Source organism: Vicugna pacos, chromosome 2 (assembly GCF_048564905.1).
Source record: "Vicugna pacos chromosome 2, VicPac4, whole genome shotgun sequence".
In the NCBI taxonomy this organism is placed as follows: Eukaryota; Metazoa; Chordata; class Mammalia; order Artiodactyla; family Camelidae; genus Vicugna; species Vicugna pacos.
In genome coordinates, this window is record NC_132988.1 from 69,263,713 (window position 1) to 69,286,594 (window position 22,882).

General features: G+C 39.1%; 1 protein-coding gene across 4 annotated transcripts in view; it reads left to right on the forward strand.

Moving 5' to 3' along the window:
• Positions 1-22,882, forward strand: part of SLC4A4 (solute carrier family 4 member 4) — a 314,261-nt gene that overhangs the window by 285,913 nt on the left and 5,466 nt on the right. For all 4 annotated transcript variants that reach the window (XM_072941127.1, XM_072941141.1, XM_072941149.1 and 1 more), the window contains exons 19-24: positions 3,563-3,741; positions 4,889-4,961; positions 12,549-12,617; positions 14,919-15,092; positions 17,237-17,398; positions 20,740-20,836. In XM_072941127.1, the coding sequence (XP_072797228.1) occupies positions 3,563-3,741; positions 4,889-4,961; positions 12,549-12,617; positions 14,919-15,092; positions 17,237-17,398; positions 20,740-20,836 (754 nt within the window). The remainder of the gene's footprint in view (positions 1-3,562; positions 3,742-4,888; positions 4,962-12,548; positions 12,618-14,918; positions 15,093-17,236; positions 17,399-20,739; positions 20,837-22,882) is intronic.

The following is a 22,882-nucleotide window of genomic DNA, read 5'->3' on the forward strand; positions in this document are numbered from 1 at the left end:
GGAAGGCAAGGAATGTGTATTACCTATAGTGTTACTTCTAGGATCTAGCATGGTGCCATTGAACAGATGAATTAGCATTTGTTCATTTATCCAACGAATGTTTATCTAGTGTCCACTCTGTGGGGGGCACTGTGCCACGTCCTGGAGTGTCAGTGGTGGACAGAAATATACATGGTCCCTGTCCTCACGGAGCTTCTGGTCCCTGAGGGAGAGAGGCATCATTCAGAGAATGATGCAGAATGTGACATGGCACATGTGTCTGATGCTGTCAAAGAGAGGTGAAGGGGCTTTAAGAGCCTATAAGAGAGAGTTTGACCTAGTCCAGGAGGTGCTGGGAGTTTCGTGGTGGTGTCACTTACACTGAGACCTCACACCTTAGTGGGACTTAGCTGAGTGAGGCTAGGTGGGTAGGGTGCTCGAGAAGGGCACCGGAATCCCTGTGTATGACCGGCTTTATAAGAGGAGATAACCTGGCAAGAATGAATGACTGAAGTAACCCAGTGTGGCTGCTGGGAGAGAGAGTCAGAGTTGAGTCTGGTGAGGGGACTGTGCAGAGGCAAACCAGGCAAGGCTGTCAGGTCTTACTGATGATTTTCCCTTCTTTATAAAGAGCATCAAGCAGTCTTAGCATGGCTGAGGGAAAGGAAGACTTTTTGAAGACAGTAATGTCAAGAGGCGCCGAGTAATTATGTGTCTATAATTACAATTATTTTGTTCCAGAACTTTTATTTATTCCGGTGGTTTTGCGGCTACCTTTGTATATACTTTCTAAAATCCTCACTCTACCCTCTTTGGTATCATGCAGCCCCTTTTTTGCTAGTCTCTAGGATATCTAGCTCAAATTCATTTTACTTGAAATAGTTTAAGAAAGCATGGAGACAGCTCAGGGTAGCAGGAATGATTTTTTTCTGCAACCACTATCCTTTTGACTTGTTGATCTGGCCAGTTTACACGTACTTAGGTTATTGCAGTTTCCTTGGTGACAAGATTTGGTGATCCTGCCCATCAGTTACCTTGTTGGTACCTCTACTATGGTCTTGAGTGATTTAGTCTAAGTAGGTCTGGAAACTGTGTGGCATTTCCAGATACTGTCCACCTCCCCACTTGTCCCCCAAATGGGTCACATTTCTACCAATTAACAAGTCAAGTTTTAGTTTTTATGTAGCTAATTGAGAGTTTGTAGTTGCCATTCAGAAGACTGTACACGTACTATTTGTACTAATTTACTTTTTAATGAACATTAACTGTGCACTGACCACACATCATGCACTCTGCTTAGGTATTCAGGATACAGTCCAGTTCCTCATGTTACCTATAGTCTAATGTCAAAGACAGATAAATACATCTACAACTTTAAACCAGTGTGATGAGTGCTGTATTAGAGGAATGTGTAAAGTGACAGACAGGGAAACATAAAGGAGACCTCACCTACCTGAGACTCACCTATCTCACCTGGACCAAGGAAGGAAAAACTACCAGAAAAAAAAAAAATGAAGGCTGATTTAAGTCTTAAGGAAGAGTAGGATGGAGCCAAGGGAAAAAGAAGGAAGAGTAGAGGTTATTCCAGGTAGGGGGTGCTATATGGGCAAAGACACAAAAGGCATTAGTGACTAAGACACATTCAGGGAATTGCATGTGGTTGAAAATGGATGTAACATAGGATCCAGGCAGGGAAGAGGTCGAAGATGAGACTGCAGATGTGAACAGAGGCCAGATCGTGAATGGCCTACACATCCACAGGCAGGAGTGAGCACATCCTGTAGGTTTCACCTTAATGTGTAGCTGGAGTCACCCACTTCCTGCCGTCTTCACTGGTACCACTCTGGTTCTAACCATCATGATCTCTTGCATGGATCATGGCAGCAACCTCCCAGCTGGTCTCACTGTTCTCTTCAGTCCGTTCCTACCACAGCAGCCATAGTGTTTAGAACTAAGCAAATCATGTCATTCTTCCGTTTGAAACCCTCCAGTGGCTTCCCACTATACTCAGAATACAGGCCCAAGTTCTTACAGCTCTCCGTAGTGCTTATTACTATTTTAGACACTGTGTAGTTTACTTATTTATGTTGTTCATTGTTGTCTCCCTCAGTAGAATAGAAACTCCACGAGCACAGGAATCTGTCTGTTATGTCTGCAAATGTGTCACCACCACCTAAGCCTGTAACCTGTTAACAGGTCGGCAGTCAGAATTTGTTGAAAGAATGAATGACTGAGACCTCAGATACATCATGATATTCACCTCATTAGTCACTCCTGAACAGGTGATCTCAGCCCCTCTTCCCCTTTGCCCTCCTTTCCCCTGCCTTAACCCACTCCCAGTTCAAACCCTTGTTCCTTCAAACCATCTGTACTGAAATGAACTGGTTTTATGAATATATATTAGCCCATTTGTCTTTTAAGGAGATATACGCTCTTAGTCAAACCTGGACTGAGTAAAAATACACTTTTCTTTCTTGTGTCAGCTCCCCTTGCCTGTGATGAGTTCTCCGAGAACATGATTAGACCCATGTATGCGAGCCACGGGTGGAATCCTGGCGTGTCAGTGAGAAGAGAGCACTGCCTGAGGAACTGTAACAGGATCTGAATGATAGCATTCAGCTCCTAGTGTAAAGCCCGTTCTGACTTTAAAGCCGACCTCTCCATCCCTCAGATTGGTCCCACGCTGGCTCTGGGCTCTGCTGCTCCCATGCTGTGAAAATGGACTGCTCTGTTTTCTGAGACTCCATAGGGGTGTTAGGCATTGGATTTCTTCATAAACAGAGCAGCGAAATAGAACCATAGAACAACATTATGGATACATTGAACGATATTTATTTAGTGAGTAAAAGAGCTGGACCTTTGGTTACCTTGTCTGCTCTTCCAGTCAGTAAATGTTATTGTGAGCATCCCACAATGTTTGAAATCAGCCTCTTCTCATTAAGGGAGTATAATTACCTTGATAATCATGTTTAATAGATTGTTAAACGATTATTTGCATATACCATGAAAGATAAGAATCCGTGTTCTGTGTACTTTCTTAAGGTTGCTGTCAGATTGTTCGTCTGCGTGTACTGAATCCAGCCTAGGTGAACAGCAAACTGCTGAACAGTCACACAGAGAAGGCATAGTTTTTAAGGTGTTTATTGTGCTTCTGTTAAAAACAACTAAACGCTCTGGCTACTATCACCATTTACTGAGCTCCAGCACCGCCATTTAAGTTCACACAGGATACTTTCCCTCAGTTACTGTATTGAATGGTCTCAGTAACTCTTCAGGGTAGCTATATCTCCACGGTTCCGATCACATGACTGGACACAGAGAGGATAAGTAACAATAAACAAATTATGAGCTGAGACTTACATCAGGCTGGAGGAGATGTCATGTGGTTGCTTTGTATTGAATTGTCAGAGGGACAGTATGAAGAAGGGGAAGTTTCCTCATTCAAGGAGCTAACCTTCTAATAGTTATGTTTATCACGCAAAGTGAGTTGATTTCTTGCAATGATCTTAACTCCCATCTGGACATATGACTGGAGAGCAACCTGAGTACTCTCTCCACATGGTTTTGTTACCTCTTGCTGCAGAAAGGAGCTGGGTATCACCTGGATCTCTTTTGGGTGGCCATCCTCATGGTGGTGTGCTCCTTCATGGCTCTTCCGTGGTATGTGGCTGCCACTGTCATCTCCATCGCTCACATCGACAGCTTGAAGATGGAGACGGAGACTTCAGCACCTGGAGAACAACCGAAGTTTCTCGGAGTGAGGTAGGTTAAGTCAGAGGAAGATGGCTCCACAGAACACATTATGCACACATCTGCACATGGTTCAGCAGGAAGTGGGCAGGCATGAAGGAGAAAGGGCTGGTGATAAATGATTTCTTCCTGTACTTGCTCTTCTAGAGAGGACTGAGTTTTCGTTAGAAAGAGGGGCTTCAGTAATTTCTTGAGTTCCCTTCTTACATCACATACATCTCCTTTGATTAACAGAAGGCTAAAAGATGCAAAGTGAAAACACAAACAGATCATTCATTTTCTTCAGTATGCAGGGCATTTTGGTGCTATGGTATACACTCTGTCACCATCATATATAAAAGCCAAACCCTTTAATTTTTCAGCTCTATTGAGACTTTCTTGAGTCTGCTTATGACTTTCAAGATTCCATGAAAGGAAAGCAAGTCTGATTTTCCAGTTCATTTTCTGTCCCGTAGCACTGAGAAAGCTTGACCTCCAGCTGTTAAATCTAGGAAGCCCTGAAAGGCTCTTAAGAGACCTTTATACTCTGTTGTGTATGTTTTGCAGCAAACTCTGCTCCTCAGTGCTCGGGTGAATAGCTCACACGACAGAGCTTTCATTTCCCACGCCACAACACTGGGTGATTCTTTCTTGGGGGCTGGGGAGAAGGGTGTTGTATGGGAATCATTTTTGTTAAAAAGTACTTTTGTTGTTGCAGATTTGGAAATTAGACTGATAGGATTTATTGCACTTACGAAATTTTTCTGAGCTGTTTTGTTAATTAGCATGTGGGACAGTGTAATCACCGTCTCCCATGAAAGAAGGTGTAATTACACAACAGTACAAGTTGTTTAAAAATAAGTGCTTTACATAGGCCAGTAATTGATGGACCCAGAGCAAGTGATGTTTTCTCTCTTAATTCTAAAAGGACAGAGGATTTAGCAGAATCACTTTTTACTTGATGAATTCAAATCACATACTGCAATAATGTTAAGAGAATTTTATAGTTCTGTTAGGCCTATATGCTGTCCTTGAGGTATTAATTACATATATGTCCATACCTTTGCTGTTTTAGCCAAGCCTTGATTTGGTCAATGTATAGTCTTTTTTGAAGGTGAAAAGACAAGAGCGTGTTTATGAAAACAAGAGGTAGAACGGTCATCTTTTGATTTTGTTTCAGGGAACAAAGAGTCACTGGAACCCTTGTGTTTATTCTGACTGGTCTGTCAGTTTTTATGGCTCCCATCTTGAAGGTAAATATGTGAAATACTCATCTCTTTTTCCTTCTCAGAGCACTGACAGATAATTGGATGTGTGAAGAGCAGAATTCCTTAAGAACTGTCTGAGATTCTTAACCACTTCCATAACACACTATATGAAGCAGGAGTTTGGTAGAATGAAGGCTTTTAAAAAATGTGTCTTCATTTCCTTCTTATTCCTTCACCCCTTCTATTATTATTACTATTACTATTATTAGCAGTATCATTATTTTTATTACTACTACTACTACTACTACTACTACTACTACTACTACTACTACTACTACTACTATTATTGCAGTTATTTGGTTGAACCATATTAAATTACCAGTATTCCAATTTTTTGACCTATGCATATGGCTGTTTCATACAGTTCAATATCACTTTCCACTACCTTTTTTGCTCTCCTTGTCTCCCTACATCCTTTTTTCCCATCACTTCGCATTTACCTGTCCCTGCATCCTGTCCTCGGTCCCCACATTAGACTCCTGGATAATGCGAATGACTCAGGGCAATCATTTTGTCATTGTTCTGTTATTCTTAAGTATTGTTGACTGTGTTTCTCTCTTCTTTGCATCAGAAGGCCTCATGTTCACAGAGAGAAGAGAGTGAAATTACTGACTTAGAACTAGAAAACTTTAGAAATGAACTTTTGAAGAAGAAAAATGATAGATCATTTAGAAAGTTAGGAGTCAATATATAGGTTTGATTGAGGGGGTGAATATCTGTTTAATAGATAAATATAAACCATATATGAAAGCCTATTGAGAAGTAGAGATAGAACTAAAAAAGGTTAATGTCTATCTGCCATGAAGCTTCCAATTTTCTCTTGTGGCAAATGTTTTATTATTTTTTCTGATATAAACAATACTAGCCAATTATTGATAATTTGTATATTCTGCTTTGCCCCATGGTACAAAGCATGAATCACATACAGACCTAACAGCTATAAACAACAAATGTTAGCAATATCCTTCCAAATTTTTCTCTGAAAATGTTTGTGTATTTTTAAACTATTCTAATTTTTTAGAAGATTTTCAAAATGCTTGTTTAGTTACACAAGTAATGGAGCAGTACATTCTTGGAAAAAATTCAAACAATGCGAAAAATACAGTGAAAGGCAAAAGCCCTTCATTTCTTTTCAGTTAACACATTTATATGTCAATTGCCAGTCAGATGAATTTGTGGAAAGTAGACGTGTAATTTCTCAACTTCTAGCTAGGACTGACTTTGCCTTAAGAGTACACGTTATGCACAAAAGACTTTGTAAACAGTTAAAAGATTTAAATGTTCAGCTTCTGTCCTTACTTTCCACAATGCCAATTCACTGGTTTAATTAATTTCTGACCAGAATTATGAAAAAATATGCACCTCATGTAACACATAGGGAAGTAAAATGAAAAGTTACTGCAGGAATTTGTCTCTGGTTCATACAGAGGACCTTAAAAAGGAATAGATCGTATGTTCTGTGGGGACAGAGGGAAATCTATTGTCACTTTTGCCAGTGCAGAGCAAGTTGTAGGGTAGGTTTAAAATTGTTGTGAATTTCATAGCATCAGATCCCCTGCCAAAATGCTCTCTGTTCCTCTGTTGCCTCATAGACACCAGCCCATCAGCTGGTGGAAAAGTCTGATGACAGCTTTTGACAGCGTACGCAATGGGACCTTGTCTGGACAGATCAACTTTTAGAGAGGTCATTGTAGGTAATCATGACCTCACGTTGTGAGAGGCTCTACTAGGAAGGAATTTGCCCCTGGGACCCCTGAAGGTGGACTCACACGACACAACTGCAGGGTTTCTTTTACAGGATCTCTTAGTGCGGAGCCACTAGTAAGGGATACATAGAAATCTCCCCATCAGTTCACATGTACTCATCACCATCCACCTTTTTTTCCCTTTTATTATTGTATTATTTTCTTTTCACTAGTACAGTATAAAATCCTAATTCAAAAAAGCCAGATATGTTTAAAAATTCTTTTTTTCTTGGTTTGTTACAGCAAGTTGGCTTTAATCTTGGAGAATCTGTCAGCTGAGTAATCTTGCGTGATTCCAAAGGGACACAAAGAACAGCCACTGTATAAACTGCTATTTTTAGGAAGAGAGGCAAGGCCTCTTCCCAACTCTTTTCTCACCCAAATATGGCTGCAGAGGAGTTAAAGCTGAAAGCACTTTTGTTCTTCATTTTACAGGGATTCTTTTTGCTCCGATATACAAAGCTCGTTAGTATCTACAGGAACAGACTACAATACAGAGAAAGGAGAGAGACAATTGTAAGGGATCAGTGAGCGTGAGCTTGCTTTTCCTTTGACCTTCCTTAAGTTGTCATGTGCTGGCCCTCATCACTCAGTTACCGGGGTCCATAATTGTGCCTGTTTCCACCTGGCAGCTTTGGGTCAGTGCAGAAAGTCAGTGTGCATCGTAAGAAGCAGTGAAAAGGGGCGTTTGGCAGACATTTTTGCTAGGCAAGGTTTTGCCCCAAATGTAGGAAATGAAATTGCTTTGTTAATGTAGTTTCCAACGTATTGTGGGAAATGTAGATTTGAAAGCAACAAGGATGAAGCAGTCTAGCATTGATGATTGTTGTTCCTTGCTTCGGTGAGTGAGGCTGTTCCTAACTTTAGGAATCATATCTGAGAAAGTCAGCCAGTTTGAGACCATGTGCCCTTCTTAGCATGGAACTTGGTATTCACTAATGAACTTGGGTGATGTGCATTCACTGCAGAACCCTTGTTAGCTCATTTGAAAAGTCAGAACAGGAAGAAGCAGATGTTGAGGGTACAGTTTAATGAAAACCTAAGTCACAACTGAGCTAAAGTCAAGATTAACAGTTAATCTCAGAATTCGCACGGAAAGTGGTGTCAGCAGTTACCTTGGAGGCGGGAACTTTGTTCCCTCCACTCTGTGACTATGTGTGTTTTAAAGAAACAGATGACACCTTTTGGGAATAGCTTTACTAAAAAGAGCTACCTTTGAAAGACAGATCAAACAAATGGGATCAAGAGAAACATGTGACTTTTTTAAATGAAACAGTTCAATACCTTCCCTCCCAGCTCCTGCATCCCTCCCCGTTTGGTGGCTTCTGATGATGCTAGCTAACTATTTTCTCCCGTGTAGTGAGAAGTGCAGATCTTGTTCCCTGTGCCTACTTAGGCAGACTTGCTTTGAACGTGGTGTTTATGACCTCTGTCTTGGTCTCCCTGCCGAAATCTGTCTTTTTACATGGAAGAACGTAAGGAATTATGGTGTACTAGTTTCAAGTTCAGGAGGATACCCCTCGACCTTGGCCAGCGACAGTCAGGCATGCCTCAGATCTCACCGTTGATTCAGTACAGCCCTGTTGGGAAGCGGGTGTAGCTGGTTTCCCAGGCTGGCTCAACAGTTTAGATCTGTGTTTCTGCAGTGGAAACATTGCCTGTTAAGCTAGTGTTCTGTATGGGGGGACTCAGGGAAACTAAAGGGCAGCAAAAAAGATGAAAGGCAGTTCCTGGAGCTTGCTTTTTCCATTCTTCTGGCAAGCCTAAAGAAACAAAGATCAAGAAGAATTCACTGCCACGTCTGTTGCCTCTGCTTGAGTTAGTTTATCTTTAACATCAGGAATGGCCAACATTTATCTTTCAGATTTGTTCAGTGTTCTGAAATGTGGAAGATAGCCTTTAATTTGTAAATTTGACAAATGTTTCTTGAGCTCCGGCTGTATGCCACCCCCTCTGGTCAGTAACAGGGAAACAAGGAGACATGGTAATGAAGGTGATGATGGTGATGAAAATGATGGAACAGTAGCTCCTATTTATTGAGCTTGGCATTGGACCAAAAGCTTTACACGGGTTTTTAAAATTTAGTACTCCAAAAACACCTACAAAAACATACTTATGATTAATACCTATTTTACAGATAAAAAAAATCGATGAGTAACTTGCCAGGTTATAGAGTTCTTAAATGGTTGAGCCAAGATTCGAACCCAGGCAGTTCTGACCCCAAAGCCTGATCTCATAGCCATCGTGGTTTACCACCTTTTAGAATAAAAGAGCATTTGCCCTTAATGAACTTAATCACTTTTATTTCCCATGTGATGATCTCCCCCAGCTTCTTTGATCTAATATCCAGTTCTCTTACGTAGCGAGAAATATGGTATTTTCACAAACTCATCATACCTTGATGAGCTCCACAGTTTCTTCAACAAGTAGGGACCAGATTGCAAGTCAGCAGCTTCCCGGTGCTGATTTTTATGGCTTAAGGGCTTTAGACTATTATTCTCATAGTTGAAAGGGCAATATTGTAGAGCCTAAATAAAACTAAGCCTTCAGGTATGACCTTTGTAGCACCCTCCTGGCCTAAACTGGCCCCCCCCAACCCCCCCACAGAGGGGCCAGAGAAAGTTGTGCTGTTCACCTGTAGTCTTCTTGACTTGCCTGCCACTAGAGGTCCTGATGATAATAATGACATCAGTGCTGCACCATTTATCATTGAGTGAATATCTTTTATGAGCCAGGCCCTGAACTGAGTGCTTGTGCCCTGTAATCTTTGTCATAAGCACTATGAGAAGACTGAAGGTAGGGGAAGTCGATATTTCCTTTGGGCTCCACAATGTGCAGAACCACAGTTGGAACCCAGGTCTGTCTAACTTCTATGCCCATGCTCTTAATCAGGACCTCATTCTGTGTTTTATATGCACAGACACATACACACACACAGAAACACACAGACACACATTGACTATGATTCTACTGGAAGACCTCACTCTGGTGGACAACTACAGTCTACCTTTTTTAGGTTAAATTTACCCTTCTTACACTTTTCTTCTATGAGGATATTCTAACACTATCAGAAAACCAAAGGGAGGGATTAAGTGGAAAAAGAAGGGAACTATATTCACCAGAATTTGAAAAATTTGGTAACATAGTTTGAATATTTAAATCTTCAATGACCTCAATTTCGTGATTCTATCTGGTTGCAGGATCAAGCACTTAATTTTTTTCATTTTTAATGTTTATTAAAAGCATTGCAATATTTATAATTATGCTTTTTGGCTTTCTGGGTACATTGGATTACTTAAATAATTTTTGCATAATTTTGTCATTTGGCAATTCTTCATTTATTTTTTATTTTTATTTTTTAATTGAGGTATAGTCAGTTTACAATGTGGTGTCCGTTTCTGGTATACGGCACAATGCTTCAGTCATACGTGAACAGACATATATTCATTTTCATGTTCTCATTTTGCAATTCTTGATAAGCCTATGTACCTAGTATACCTTGTGCTTTTTATGCTTTCAATTCTCCTGCCTGGCTTCATAAAAATGTCTACCTGCCGTTACTATGTATATTATCCTAGTTTAACTTAAAATGGGATCCTGTGTTTTTAAAATATATTCTTCTTCCTTTGGGAAAATTTCTGTTATGATGAATTTTTAAGGATTGACCTGATATGACTCCTGAATGAAATCCAATAAAAAATATCCTCTAATTCAGTAATTCTGTTGCATTTCATCCAGATTTCCAAACTGGAAGATTTTTTATTGAGACACTATACTATCATAAAGAAGAGGGTGAATTTCATAAGACATTTGTATGAGATTGAAATTGGCAAAAAATCAAGTGAATAGCCTTCTTTTATATGTACTCTTTTTGCCAAAGAATAACTTTTTAAAAACATTAACATATCTGCAGTTCTTTTCCCACCCATACCCCATTCCTGGGTAATGCTGCCGTCTGGTTTTATTTTGTGGTAAATTTGGCAGTATCTGTCATCATAAGCTCAGAGAGAACAGAGCTAGGCAGCAAGGCACAGGGTGCCATCACTCTGGCATTAGAACTACAGTAGAGAAAACATTATCTAAGCTTAGGTGAGGAGTGGGGCTAAGGACCAGGATCATTTTTGTGATTACTGTCTTTCAAGACAGAAAAACACTTTACTCAGATTGAAGAGTAACTACTGTGCGATTTCTAACTAGTTTTCCCTGAACTACACTTCTTTTTTCACCTTCCACATTTTCATGTCTTCCCAAGAAATTAGAAATGAAATAAGAAATCATCATAGAGTAAGGAAACATGGAAGTTGCCCTGTCTATAGAAGAAACTTTAAAAATTAAGAAATAAGTAAAAACTGTAAAATGGTCCCTTGGTGAGTTTCATTTTGTACTTTTTGGTAAATTTGTACAGAGGAATCATAAGGAGTGGAAACATACATATTCTAAAGGAAATAAAGTCATGTGCCTGAACTCCAGTGGCTTGAACGTGATGCTTTCGCCTCTTTGTGGTGACCGTTGGGTATCATAGCGCACACGGCTTCCTCGCCACTCCCACTGTCCCTCCCACCGCCTTCAGTGTCATTTACATTGGTTCTGAGCTCAAGAGCAAGTTAGAGCTTTGTTAAAATTGTTAGTCTTTTTTAGAAGCAGTATGTAATGTTTAATATAAATAAGTATATTTATTCCATATAAATTTAACTATTTTATAAGCTAGCCAATAACAGTTGGAGGTGGTTGTGACACATTTGGGAATTTACTGTTCATCTGGTAGAGCTCAGGGCACTCAGATGCAGAACTGTTTTAGGTGGTCACAAGGAAAGGCTGATAGAAATTGTGCTTCAGTTTCTTAATACATGTGATAGTTCTTTAAAAATTACTCTAAAGTCATACTGTTTTCTGGCTACAATAGCCTCCTTTGTGTAGATTTGGTAAGATTGGACTTAATTGATTGTGGTTTTAGTATTTGAGCTTTGAGAACTCCTGAACTTGAACTTCTTTTCAAAATCCAAGCTTGAGAACCTTTTTTTTTTTTTGTCCAGATAAAAGACTTCCCAGAAACAGAGTCATCCCTGATTTGCTTGGGGTCTGCAGTACTGGGGACATTTCAAAGGTCTAGGAATGGACAAAACTTACCATCATCATACTGGAACTTCCCATTGTTGAAACACTTCGCATTAGTGCATAAGACTCTTGCTAATTAACATACGAAAATGTATTAATTCAGTTTTAAAAGATGTGTATTAATCCATGTGTATAATTAATTGCTTCCAGCTGCTCCAGGCTCCTTTTTAGCAGTGTTCTCATTAGTTAGTCCTCTTAATATTCCCAAGAGGAAGAAAGGGGACAGTCATTTGGTGGTTACTTAATTGAAAGAGGCATTTATACACCAAGCTGATACATCATTTGGTGAAAATTATTTAGGAAAAAATCAACAGACGTTTGGGAAGGAACTTTGGTCTCAAGAGTGAGGCAACCCTCTACCTCTCTTTCTCCCTCCCAGTCCCTGCCAGCAACTGGTTTACATGGTCATTCCTTTTAAGGGGAAAGGGAAACAAACTTTTCCCATTGAAAAAAAAGTTATTTTTGAGGTCATGCATGCAAATTGTAAAAAAAAAAAAATTTGAAAGTCTCCCTTATCCCCCTTTATGTCTTTCTAGTACAAAGGGTTTAGAAGTTTTATCAGTGATGAGTAGAGAACACTAATTGGAGGTCACTGTATTATCAAGTGTATCTTTTAGTTTGACATTTAGCCTTTATTTAAACTATCCCTCTCTCCTACTGCTCTTATTAATATTGTTTTTAACCTTTCTTCAATTTTTTTTCAATTTCCTAGTTTATTCCCATGCCTGTACTCTATGGCGTGTTCCTGTATATGGGGGTAGCATCTCTTAATGGTGTGCAGGTAAGTCTTCCATTTCAATCTAAGCATAATTTCTAGTAGCAGTAAAAAACAGCCCAGTAAAAGATCATTGAAGAAAAGGGCTAATCTGTAACTGCTGGGTTTTTAAAATACATTTTATTCTACTTTCTCCACCATTCACCTGCGTTTCATTTCTGATTTAATTGACAAAGTTAGCTTGTGTTAACGAGTGTCATCATACATACCCAGCCTTGAAATAAGCTGTTAAAGGGTATTTGACAAGGAAAGTGAGAGTCATGTGATCTGTGATCTTCCACCATCTCTTCCTCCCTCCCTCCCTTCCTTCCTTCCAAGAAGGAAATCTAACCTCAGTGTGCTCGAGACAGTTTATCCATTTGCCTTTACCCTATACTAAGAACAGGCTCTTCTTACTTGATTTGCTTTTTGCACGGCTGAGATCATTAATCAAAAGTTTTGCACCAGTTAAAAAAAAAAAGAATCCAGTCAGTGTGGTGTATGTGTATGTGCTACTTTTGTCAAAAACTTCAGCTGTTCCCAACTTGGGTAAAACCGGCCCCCTCTAAAAAAATTCATTAGGGAAAACTTTGTAAGGGACTTTGTCTTTCAACTGAGGTTTAATTTAATTGGCACCAGGAAACTGGAAGTACTTCTGCTGCTTTCTGGCACCTTGTTAACTGTAGCCTTATTTAGCACTTAGTGATGTTTTAATGGGAAAAGACTTCATGTTCTGTGAGCATTGTAAGAATTTATTTAAACTCCTTCATAATAGTCCTTGCTTTCATTTATTGAATTTAGATTAATTTGGTTTTAGAGTCAGATAGAGCTGGGCAAGTGGCCAGACCCCCAAAAGAGAAAAGGCTATTTTATTGTTCCTTGTTTAGGTCCATTGAGTTGAGTGCTTCACCACTTGGATGTTTGTTATAAAATACAAGATGGTTCTTCATAGATTGGACTAGATGAATGTGAATATGGGTTTATTTGTGCCCATGAAACTTTAGGGAAGTATAAGTGTAAAAATATTTTATTTTTAACCTGAGATTGTAAATATTCTTTATTACTTTAAATGGAAAAATATGAAACAAATATGGCCCCCAAACTAATAGTTCTTATTTTTGTTTTGTAAGTCAGTCTAGAACAGAAGGTTGATTTTGTATGTTGTAGGTGGGTAAATGATGGTTGGAGGTCAGTACACATTTGTTATAATAAAGGAAAAAAATCAATGGTTTCGTAATAATGAGGGGAAAAAACTCCCTTGCTGAAGGGACAGCTAGTGGATTTCTTAAATTCCACAGTGGTGTCGCCCTGTCACCTTTTCTCTTCACTTTTCTCTTGACTCTCCCTCTTTTAGATCTTTCTGGCAAGATGTGATTTAGCAAAAATAATTGTTACCCTAGTCTCTGTAAATGGGAGTGCTCCTACCAGGAGCTCTGGAGGGAGAAGGGAAACTTGTTAGACAGGAAGTCACTCCAGAGAAGACTGCCACTGGCAGTCTAGTTACTTTTCCTTTTCTCCCTTCTCTTCAGAAGGAAAGCAGAGTATTATTTCAGAGTCCTTATTACGTAATTATTCAATTCAACAGCTGTTTACTGAGCATCTTCCATCTGAAGGGTCCTCTGATAAGTACTTAAGTATCATCCTTATCAGCATCATTGATGTAAAGCCCACAGTTACTCTTTGAAGCACAATACGTGGCATGTAGGTGCTTAACAGTCATTCCAGTACCTGTTTATACATGATGGTGTAATAGCCTCTCCTAGATTCAGGTATCTAGTTGTTGACACTCTGAAACTCACTGCAATATTCATGTGGCTTTTCTTGGAAAAGAAATGGTAATTCATTGCTGAATGTATTTGTTGAGTTATGCCGTAGATAAATAATGTGGAATTTATGAACATACCAGTGCGTTCCCATTTTCAAGTCAGATGCTTCCTTTATATCTTTGAAACATCCTTGAAATATAAACAATACATTATATCTCCTCTTCTTCTAGATAAGGCAGTCGAGGCCCAGTTAGACACATGAGTTAGATGTCTTCCTTCAGCATCTCATTACTAGCTGAGACCTTATTCTTCAGTGGCCACTTTATCTCATATAACTGCATAGCATTCCTGCCAAAGTAGTAACAGAAGTTGGAAGACTTGTGCTATGTCTTACTGTGTTAGACTGTATTTCTGCACTCCCCACCCAGTGCCCTCTAAAAGGGGCACCACTTGCCTGAATGCTGGATGACAAATCACCAGTGGTTCATTAGACTAAAGAAGTGACTTGGTGCGTCAGCTCTTGAAGTAATGCACTTGTGCTCTCCTCCCCTTTCCTCCCCAGTTCATGGATCGTCTCAAGCTGCTTCTGATGCCCCTGAAGCATCAGCCAGACTTTATCTACCTGCGCCACGTGCCCCTGCGCAGAGTCCACCTGTTCACTTTCCTGCAGGTGTTGTGTCTCGCCCTGCTCTGGATCCTCAAGTCGACTGTGGCTGCTATCATTTTTCCGGTCATGGTAGGGGTTATTTTAATTGCACCTACCCATGAGGTCACACCCATGTCGTGTGGTTATGGGGATGTTGATGACACATGTGACTTTCACGAGTAGTTCCAGTTATTTTCCAGCTTTGACTTAACCACTTGGGTCAGCTGTAATTTAAGGTTCCCATGTCTGTGTTTGCCTCAGCTGGACCTTAGAATCAGACAGCTGAGTTCAAGATCCTGGCTCTGGTTCGTGCTGATCAGTGAACCTCCCCAAGCACCCCATTTAACTCATCAGCAAAACGAGGGAGGTATCTTTGTTTTTATTCTGAGCATCCATAGTGAATATAGAGTGGAGAGCGCAGTGCCTGACACACAGTAGGCACAAGTGCACATGACATTAGCTATTTTTTAAATACTGCTGTACACTGGGATCAACTTGGCTAACAGACTCCAGCGCATTTCAGGCCAAAGAGCAGAGGACCAGCGTAGAGGTTCGCGAGAGATCAACCAATGAATTAGAAGAAACAGAGAGAGAAGTTCAGTTTTGGAAATTCTCCTAGTTTGTATCATGCCAAGTTTGAGTCTGGACTCTCTCTCCCTGCCATGATATGATGAGGAGCAAGGTGAAACGACTAACATTCCACTCTGAATACTCACAAGAGAAAGAAGGGCAGAAGGAAATGCTAGCTCTGTATTTGGCTTCATCATTGAGTTTTACACTTGACCATAGCTTTACACTTTTTGTGAGAAAATACACCTGCATATACTTGACACAAAGTCGGCCTCAGGTCTGGCTCTGTCTCCCCTGTAGCTTTGGAAACAGAATTTTCATATACAAACCATATTTTTTTTAATAAAAATCTTCTTCCTCTTAGCTAGAATTATTATTTCATTTTATGTATATTGGTTACTTGTAATGGTTTTTCCTCCAGGAAAGCAGAGGAAAATGGTGTGAGATATTAGTGTTATTTGTAGAGTCAGATTCTTATTTTTCATGATCCCTTTTATCTTTTCAAAAAAAAAATCTTAACTTACTGGAAAGCACACTGAGGATGAGAAAAGGCTTCCATTTGCTTATTAGTATCATCTGCCTGTGAGTTTTGCTGAAGCCAGGAAAAGCAGCATTAGACCCGGATAAATCTGAAATGTATCCAGTAAATCACTTATTGCCTGTGCTAAATAATGATAAAAATATTTTACCTTTATAAGGTATTTTTCATCTTTCAGAGCTTTTATTTGATCACAAAGCAGTTGTGTAATATCAGTAGTGCAGAATGTTATTTATTTCTCAGAGAGATGAAGAAGCTGACGTAAAGAGCATGACATGGAGAAAGACAACTGCTTGCTGTGTGGCAGGGCCAGGGCTTCCGTGTCCTACCGCGTGCTAATTTACTGTTGAGCGAAGACATCTTTAATACACCTTCAAGAGCAATTCAAAAACTCAGAGATGCAGAGTTTAAGAGCTCTGGGTTAGAGTTGGAAAGCTGGGACCCTTTGTATCCTTCCTTTATCTGGCTTCATGATCTTGGATAACATACTTAAGTCTTTAAGCTTCGGTTTCCTCAGCTGTAAGGTAGAGATACTTACATCTAACTCTCGAGTTTGTTGTGGGAATAAATGAGAAAATATTGCCTAGGAGTTTAGCACAGCATCTGATGCAGGGTAAGTGTTGAAGTTGCCCCAGTAGATGAAATGGTCTGTGCATACTCAGGTCCTCCCTCATTATCAATACTTTGAAGATGTCTCGGTGTACCGTGTGTTGTATGGATGTTCTTGACTTTCAAAAACCCATATAATGTTTTAATTTTGAATAATTAGAAATCATTTACAGGCTGTTTTTTCCCTTTAAACTTTTAGTTATTTTACTAAAAATCTGATATGGAAGAAAATGGTTTAAAAAATAATCCTTTCACCTGGGAATTCTAAGTGAAGGGATCATACAACTGACATTAGTGAACAAAAGTGCGTTCCATGTAAAACTTCTATGAACCCAGTTTCCTCTTGAAGAAAATGTTTCTGGTCCACTTCATGGAAGTTCGTGCAAGCGAGGTGCGTTCTGTCGTACTCTAGCTTTGTACAAAACAGGCTTCTACTGCCTCTGCTAGGGCAGTTCTGATACTCGCTGTGACGTCTCTGACATGCATTCTTTCACACGTTTTATATTTATCTTTCCAGATCTTGGCACTTGTAGCTGTCAGAAAAGGCATGGACTACCTCTTCTCCCAGCATGACCTCAGCTTCCTCGATGATGTCATTCCAGAAAAGGATAAGAAAAAGAAGGAGGACGAGAAGAAAAAGAAAAAGAAGAAAGGAAGTCTGGACAGTGACAATGACGATGTAAGGAGTTTTTTAAAATTCCGAAGTAAAATTCCAAAGTTAGTTAAACAAGTGTGAAAAATGCATTTTTTTAATCCCTTATGTGAGATGTATGACTGAGTTCCAAGCATGTTTACCTGTCATCTCATCCCACTTGTCACTTTCCACCTTCCTTTGCCCTTTCTTTTCTTTTCTTTGTTTTTTTCTAGTCTTTCTGTAACTGTTAATACACTAATAATGAAATAATGACTTTTAAAAAAAAACCCACCATGTCTAAAAAATTTCAATCTCAGACCTCATAAAAAGGAGGTTTGCTTTGTAATGCTACAAAATATATTGCTTTATTCTTGATAATCTGGGATTTAAATTTGAGGTAATAACTCAGTTTTATGTAATTTTAAGCCTAATATGGCCAAATGCTGGCGACCTCACCTCTCACAATCCACGTGTCCATTTGAGTGGGCTCTCGACCAAAGTTCTCTCTTACTGTGCTTATCCTCGCATTGGACTTTGACATGATTTCAGATCATTTCTCTGTAGCCCTTCAATAAAAAGGAAAGGAAGTTGGGAATTTGGGGTCTTTTTACATAATTGCAGTAGTCAGTGTCATAGTTTAGATGATCCTCTTGCAATTGTATGACTAAGGGGAGAAATAAAATGTCCATTTTTTCGTTAGGAAACCATTTCCAAGTCTTGGTATTTCAATAAGGGTCTGTCATCAGTGCTAGGAGAAAACGTGGGATTTGCTTTTCTTTAACACACACACGTGCACATGCGCACACACGCATACTTACACACATACCAAAAGCTTACCTCAGTAGCCTTTTGAAAGCACTATGAAAATGACTCTTCCTGTGTGAATATTTGCTCTGGATTTTACACAGTGCAGCATCCCCTTCTAATGGAATCCCCAGTATCTCATCCTCACATGGGAGTCTGGTTAATTTTTGGTGTCTGCTCTGTACTTGATCATTTTGATTAATCATGCATACCTTGTCCTTGAGTGCCAGAACAGCTCTTTATAGTAGATACTTTTGTTCCTATCATGCTGATGAGGAAATTCAGACTGAGAAATGCTAAGTTATCTTTCTAAGTGTGCGCAGACATATTGGCAAAGGCCAAACTCCTGTCCAAGCCTTTCTGGTTCTTTCCAATTGCTCAGGCTGTCTGATTGTATTATTTTTGGAGAACTTGGAAATAGTACAGTGAAGGAAGACAACTTACAGAATTGGATTTCAGATAAACTGATCCAATAAGAAAAGGCTAAATATACGAGGCACATTTAGCTAAAGAGAAAAAGAGTCCAAGGGAACTTTTGTGACTGTCATCATCCATCCTCAGTGAGAACAGGTATATAGATTTTCTGTTTCCAGTGATGACAGAAAAAGAGAAAATGTGTTTAAACTGCAGAACAGATTAAGATGCAGTATGAAAAAGAACAATACATTTACACATTGAATAGAAATGAAAATTTAAAATAAACTTCTAGGCTAACTCAAGAGAAAAAACATTGCCTGATATATTGAAATAATTAAAGTGGTATTTCATCTTGAATTTTCAAAACAAATACCTCAGTTTATGTGTGTGAGCATCAGACTTAAAATTTATTAGACATGAATATATGAAGTAATATTATAGAATCTTCTTCTCTAATGGTTTTTAAGATAAAAAATAAAATACCCACTTTTAAGAATGTTTTAAATTTAGTGCTCTCTAGTGTCAAAAGGGATCAAATGAGATTCTGAGAAGGGCTTCTATCTAATTCTTACATTTGATTTTCAACAAATCATATTTAAATGGTGCTGTTCTTTCACTAATATTTGTCATTCTCAACTCCATATTTCCAACAGGTTTCTCGAAGATAATGTGTGAGATTTGTTTCTATTCTTTTCTTCTTTCTCTTCTTCTCCCATCCCCACCAAAGCAAAGAAACAGGACTGTGTTCCAACCCAGCAGTTTAGACTATATCTGTGTCACAAGTTCTTTGTGTTGAGTTCATTATTTGGGACTCTCCATTTGAAAGGTGGCCCTCCTGCTGTTCACCTGGCCATCCTGTGGTGTGGGGTCCATGGATAGAGGGAGTCATGCCAGAGGATGGGAGTTACAACTTTAATATTTGTGAGCAGAATTGGTGAAAATGATAGCTTGCCAAGATTTTGAGCCACTCAGTCATTTTTGAACCTGCCCAGTAGGCTATGATTAAGGATTGGCTGCTGATCTGTTCATCTATAAATGCTGTTACCTGGGGAAACTTTGAAATACTGTGGTAAAGCTTGTCCTTGACAGTCTCATAAAGGTAGATGCCCCTGACATCTTCATCTTTTTTTTTTTTTGATCAATTGGAGTCTAGTATCTTAATCCTTTAAAAAAATATTGTGACTCATTAGCCTGTTTAGATTCATCATGAAGGAATTTTCAATGTGTGTAGTAAGCTTTTTAAGATTTTTTTTTCTTATTTTCTTCGACCCCTGATTCCCCTTGTTTCTCTTTCAACTAAAGTTCATCTTCTTTGTATTTTCAGTTAGGAGATGAATTTGATCTTTTCAGTCCAAACGTAGATATGGATTCAATATAATAAATTCTGAAAAAAAAAAAAAAGACAGTAACATGGGAATCCTGTGGAAATCTGGTACAGTTTTGGTGTAGGTGGCCTGTTCTTCAAGAAATTTCATGATTACCTGCCTGGTTTTATCACTTTATTCTGGTTATGATCCTTCTCCACTTACCTGACTATCATAGGCACCTCCCTTTTGATTTTATTTTCTCATGTTTTACTAAGTTTTCAATATCTTTGTTATAAGGAAGTTGAAATGGGTCTTTAAATACAAAATAGTTTTTGTTAGAATATTAAAGCAAGGAAGGGAGGTTTAAGTCTATGTAAAGTGCTCTTGGGGAGGGGATGTTAGAAGTCTTCTACCTGTCTTGGAAGTAAAGATGAATCATCCTTTTCTGGAGATGGAATCAGAAAACATAAATGAAACCAAAATTTCAAGGCCATATTATAGTTCAGGAAGTCTCCTAGATGTAATCTTTCCTGCTGAGATTATTTGCTTTACACATACAACTAACCCAGAAATATTTGATTGAGCGTCCAGTTTATGGAAAGCTTCACAATTGTTTTAGTTTGTAGCGATCTCCATTTGGTGTGGTTCTTGTTTTAACTGACCTAATCCCCTTCACTTAGAAGAGAGGAGAACAAATGTGAGGGGAAGATGGTGTCGAATTTGAAAAGTCAGCAAAGGAGAAATGGAGTAGATCTAAGGCTTTGTCAATGATAATGTGATAGGTTTAATCCATACTGGGAGGTAAGGAGGTCTGTTTCGTAAAAACTTTCTAAAAACTGTTGTAAATTTCTTTCACAGTCTGACTGCCCATACTCAGAAAAAGTTCCAAGTATTAAAATTCCAATGGACATCATGGAACAGCAGCCTTTCCTAAGTGATAGCAAACCTTCTGACAGTGAGTAGAGCTAATGTCTTGCATGCCGGCTTGAATACAATTTGCACTTGGAGAAAAAAAAAGGAGGACTATCATCTGCATTAATAACTTTCCCTCTATTTTCTTTCTTTTTTTTTTTTCCTATGTGAAGATTCACAATTTTATGAAACTTCATTTTTACATTCCTTGAGCTTCACCCTTTACCTTCTCCTTTTATTCGTAACTATTTAAGTTCTTGTTTGGTTGTCCAAGTTACCATCTGTTTCTTTCAAATGCTAAGCTCATAACCATGTCTGTAATTGACCTGCCTTCCCCCAACCCCCCAGTATTCAGCATTGCTTCTAGTTCCACATCACTGTCTGTTACTGTTTGTCTTCCTTAGGCTTCTACCAGTGACCAAATCAGCTCAAAAAAGAAATTGCATCCTGGGTCTCAGTGATCAGTGAATCAATTGTAAATACCGGGAACTTGGAATAATTGTTATCTTCAATTAAATTGGCAATCTTAAAATATTAACACCACTTTTTAGGTATAGCTTACAATATAGTTGCATTTTCTTCCAAGTTGCTTCATTCCCCTTCTGCTATTTTGAAATCATCTTTGTAATTGCACTGGTCTTTCTGGGGTCATGGGCCAGGTGGCTAAGGTGAAATGGTTTTTGACATGTCATCTTTTCTCTTGCAATTGAGTTAGCAGTCCACTTGAAAAGGGGGGAAATTCCTCTGTGGTAACATTACTGAACATCTCAAGCTTTTCCAATAGCAAGCAGCAGCTGCTCCAAACTCTTTTCACTTTGAGCTCTCATTTGAAGAAAATGTATTCTCTTAGCTCCAGATGCATGTCGGGGTATACTGATCTGTTGTACGAAAGGACGGCTGAAGCACTTGTGTTTTTATTTGACAGTACCATTTCAGCTTCAGTAAGAGGTTACCAAGGGTGAGCGGTACAGCTCAGTGGTAGAGCATGTGTTTAGCACACACAAAGTCCTGGGTTCAATCCCCTGTACCTCTATTAAAAAAAAAATAAGAGATTACCAAAATGAATAACTATTTATGAAAAATGGACATATTCCTTATCTGTTGGTGTGTAACAAATTACCACAAAACTCAACAGCTTTAAACAACAAACATGTATTTTCTCACACAATTCCTAGCATTCAGGAAATTTTGGAGCCACAGATTTGATTCTGGCTCAAGGTCTCTTGTGAGATTGCAGTTGAGCTCTTAGCTGGGACTGAATCCGAAGACTTGACCGGAGCTGGGGATGTGCTTCCAAGATCAATCACAAGGCAGTTGGCAGGAGGTTTTAGTGCCTTGGCTCCCAGGCATCTCCGAGGGCTGCCCATGACACGCCTGCAAATTCACAGCAGAGAGGGAAACCAAGACAGAAATTGCAGTGTTTGGTAACCAAATCTCAGAAGTGATATACCATCACCTCTGCCATATTCTATTGGTCACACAAACCTACCCTGGTACAGCGTGGGAAGGATGCATATAGGACATGATTACCGGAAGGCAGGGCACTTGATGGGCCGTCTTGGAGGCTGGCTACCACACTGGCTTAAAGAGCAAAGAATTAAAGCCATCTCACTTTTGGTGTCCAACTTGTAACTTGTAACTTGTAACTGAGGCTACTTTCTTATTTTCTTTTTAAATTCAAGCTCCCCAAACCATTGTCTGGTTTCATTTTTCATCTCTGGAGCATTAGATAGCAAAAAGAGACTGTGAAAGGAATGCAGCATGTATGTCTTCCGTTGGCATCATAACCTGGCCCAGCTCTTCTAAGTACACTTTAAAGACTGCTTTAAAAACAAACAAACAAACAAACAAAAATACCATCTGGAATTTGAATCTCCTGGGAAAAATCTGGCAAATTGATTATTTAGTGCTAGATGTTCTTTGTTTTCTCAAAACCCTTTAAAAGGATACATGGGAAGTAGTGGATGTGAGGATAGAAATTTACTCAAGCAAAATACCCATGAGAATTGTAAAATCAGAATTTTCTACTATCATATTAGTCTATGAACAAAACTGATAAAGTTGCAGTAGAAGTTCGTTCCTCAAGATC